Source organism: Vigna umbellata, chromosome 4 (genome assembly GCF_029865625.1).
Source record: "Vigna umbellata cultivar VRB3 chromosome 4, Vumbellata_1.0, whole genome shotgun sequence".
NCBI classification, from domain to species: domain Eukaryota; kingdom Viridiplantae; phylum Streptophyta; class Magnoliopsida; order Fabales; family Fabaceae; genus Vigna; species Vigna umbellata.
In genome coordinates, this window is record NC_142168.1 from 18074130 (window position 1) to 18077550 (window position 3421).

Genomic DNA, 3421 nt, shown 5'->3' on the forward strand with positions numbered 1-3421 from the left:
TAGGAGTTTAACGTAGTAGTATGTGCTACGCTCTAACCATAACATATGTTATCATTTTACATGTTAATTTTGTTACAATGAGTTCGGTCAAAGTACAAATTACAAAAGAATGAGAAGTGCTCATACAATCTAGTTTGAAATATTTGTGCTAAACCTTTTTATCGGAATAAATGATAGTTGATCCAACTTCAACTTCATGTTGTTGATATGTAACTCTCACCATGTTAACTTAGGGGGATAGTAAGGAATTAATGGAAGAACAATCAAAAAGTAATTCACAAAATCAAGCCAAGTATTTAGAGACAGAATTGACCAAGAAGCTTCAACAAGTGGTTGTAGAACTGTCTGACATTAATGAGCAATGCATTTACAAAGTACCAGAAAAATTTCGCCAAGGTAATCCCAAAGCCTATATTCCTCAAGTTGTTTCCATTGGCCCGTTTCACAGACAGTGCGAGTCTAATGGAGAGAACAACAATTCGAAGAAAATGGAAGAACTCAAATTGGAATATCTCCAGAGATTTCTAGATCGAAACAAGCAGATAACTATGAAGGATTTGTTTCAAGAACTGATTGAAAAGGAAAAGCGAATTCGAAGCTGTTATGCAGAACCTGTTAATTGCAACAGCAATGATTTCTTAACTATGATTCTAGTTGATGCTTGTTTTATAATTGAGCATTTTCTTAGATTCTATACAGGCTTGGCTTCGATTGAAAGAGACCCTTTGTCAAAATCATGGTTGGCAAATGATGTTATTCACGACCTGACACTACTTGAAAACCAGCTTCCTTTCTTTGTTCTTGAAGACATATTCAACTCTGCTAAGCCTGGTATGGAAGTTGAGTTTCCCTTTAAGAATGTTAAATACATGGATGAATTCACTGGCCCTGTAACAGATTTTGATTCTCTCTCATTTCTTGGCATTACCTTTCAATATTTTCGGAAATACAATTATATGAACATAAATGAAAACGCAATTGAGAGTCCAAAACTTCACTGATCTTCTAAGAACTTTCATGCAACCATCAAAAATTTGTCATGAAAATCTGAAAGTGGGATATATGGTTAAACATCTACCGAGCGCAAGCCAACTATCAGAGGTGGGTTTGATATTCAAGGCTAGTTCTAACAAATGCTTGTTTGACTTCAAATATCATCGTCTTAGGGGTGTAATGGAAATGCCATGCTTAACTATTGATGACAGAACTGAGATAAGGTTGAGGAATATATTGGCATTAGAGCAATGTCATTACGTTCTTTCACCAATATTACTCAGTACTTATTCTTTCCGTATTTTCTTATCAAGACTGAGAAAGATGTGAACATACTAATTGATAAGAAAATTATAGTGAATTGGATGAGTGATGCAGGTGCTGTGGCTAAAATGTTTAACTATCTTTGCTCAAATGTTATTGTGTCATATATCAGTGAAGAGTATTGCTTGCTCTATGATGACTTGATTAAATTCCATGAAAATCCTCGCAACAAATACAAGGCTATCTTTTATCATGAGTACTTCAACACTCCATGGAAAAAGGCATCTACAACTGCAGCAGTTCTACTGCTTTTGCTTACTCTAATTCAAGCTATTTGTTCAGTCATCTCAGTATTTTGAAGGTAAGAAACTATGATACACTAAATCCTAAGTATACTGTTGTGATATTTCTTACGAGGACTCTTTTATTAGCAAATTGTATCTTTCTTACGACAAGGATTAAAATAACATGTGTCCATTTTCTGTCTCCTTTCTTCTCTTTCCAATGATTGTCATGGTAATTATTATGACACATAAGCATAGAATAGAATTAACATGCTTAGAATTAGAAATAAACTCACTTGTATCTACTTTGTGTTTGCTTTGGCCTTTTAGTAATTCTTTTGTCACTTCAATTAATATAACACAGTACAAAATGGAATTAACACTATTAGTAGCACATTTTTATCTTCCACCAAACTCGCTAATCAAAGGATGACCATCCTCTATCATGCAGTTTACAACTTTCCGTACCTCCTATCAAAGCAAACCAACCTCGTATTAGGTTTGTACATGGTTTTCTCTTTTACCTTTACTTGTGGAGAAATTGAAGGTAGCAGCTTGAAGATCTTGGAAACTGAATACGTTTAACATGAAGGAAACAGAGTATCAGGTATTAGGAAAATTCGTGCTATGTTTCCTGGGGTAGATTTCTGCTACCAAAACATTTCCAGCATTTGATTTGAAGTTTTAGAGAAGGGTTAAAAGTATTAAAAATAGATGGAAACATAAAGCGTGAGACTATATCTAGAAACATAAAGTGGAAAAGATGGAAAGCTACCCTAGTTCTGCATCTTCATCTGCTATGAGAACATCAAATCCTTATTTCCAGGTCAGTAATGGACGAGATGTTTTAGCATGATTCACTATGTTACCATCGGAATCATAGATTATAACACCAGAGAAATCAGGGAGCTGACACTTCCCTCCCATGAGTATGTTCCTCTGCCAAAGGGAACCCTCTTCTTGTTGCTCACCGCAAGTGCCCATCACCTCTTCATTGTTGAATTCTATGACAGGTTCTTCTTCAAAGGCATAGCACGAGACCCACTTGCGCCATTTGCGTGAATGAGAAGCACACATGAGCAATGCAATGGCACACACCATAAGGGTCATCACAGTGAAGCCAATATGTGAAATACTTGGTAGAGGGTGGATCATTACAAGTGGCCGAGCCATGGCAAAGTTAAATATGAAAGTGTGATGTTTGAAATATGAAGTTGGTATGAGAAGATGAGTACATACATCCATATATAAGGTCTTGTGCTTTGAGGTTCTTTTGGGGTTTGTTAGCATTTGGTTTTTGAGGTTTTGGTATTTACTGAACTCGGGGAAGAGGTTTTGGTTTTTGAGTGTAACAGTTGAGATTTGTGTCAAGAATGTGCACAAAAAGTTTTCACTCAAAATGAAACTCTGGGGAGAAAATAAAGAAACAAGGATAACAACAGAAAATTAAGGTAAACAAAGTATTATGATTTTATTTAAGTTTTATCTATCGTTTACTTTTGAGAAGCAATTTTTGTAATTTTCTACTGATAATAAAGTTAACTCCTTTATTTTCTTGAGAAATTATCTTGTTAAATAAGATTCTATTAAATTTAAACTTTAAAACATTTCAGCCGTAATTATTACGTGAAATTGTTAATTTATTTCATAAATGATACATGTTTTGATTTTCTATTTCTATATCATAGCGTATTTTACTACGAAAACAAGAAGATTTTTTTATCATCCTCAAACATGTCTTAATAATAATTGTATGATATCTAACTTAAACTCATACCGTTTGGGCCATTTCTTTAATTGAGTCAGTACTAAGGGTGTTACTCCCTCCACCCCCACACGTCTCTTCCTCCACCTCCCCAATTTTCTAAAATGCCAATTAT

At 34.6% G+C, this 3421-nt stretch overlaps 1 protein-coding gene and 1 pseudogene across 1 annotated transcript; one reads left to right on the forward strand and one right to left on the reverse strand.

The window, feature by feature from the left end:
• Window positions 1-251: 251 nt before the first annotated feature.
• On the forward strand, window positions 252-1745 carry LOC148199401 (UPF0481 protein At3g47200-like; annotated as a pseudogene).
• Window positions 1746-1848: 103 nt separating this feature from the next.
• On the reverse strand, window positions 1849-3098 carry LOC148199402 (uncharacterized). Its single transcript, XM_088114126.1, has one exon. It carries the CDS (start codon window positions 2829-2831, stop codon window positions 2358-2360), a length of 474 nt encoding a protein of 157 aa, XP_087970252.1. The 5' UTR covers window positions 2832-3098; the 3' UTR covers window positions 1849-2357.
• Window positions 3099-3421: the final 323 nt, after the last annotated feature.

Excerpts from the sequence above, each read along its gene's own strand:
- LOC148199402 (XM_088114126.1), bottom strand. The coding sequence starts at position 2,831 with ATGCTAACAAACCCCAAAAGAACCTCAAAGCACAAGACCTTATATATG.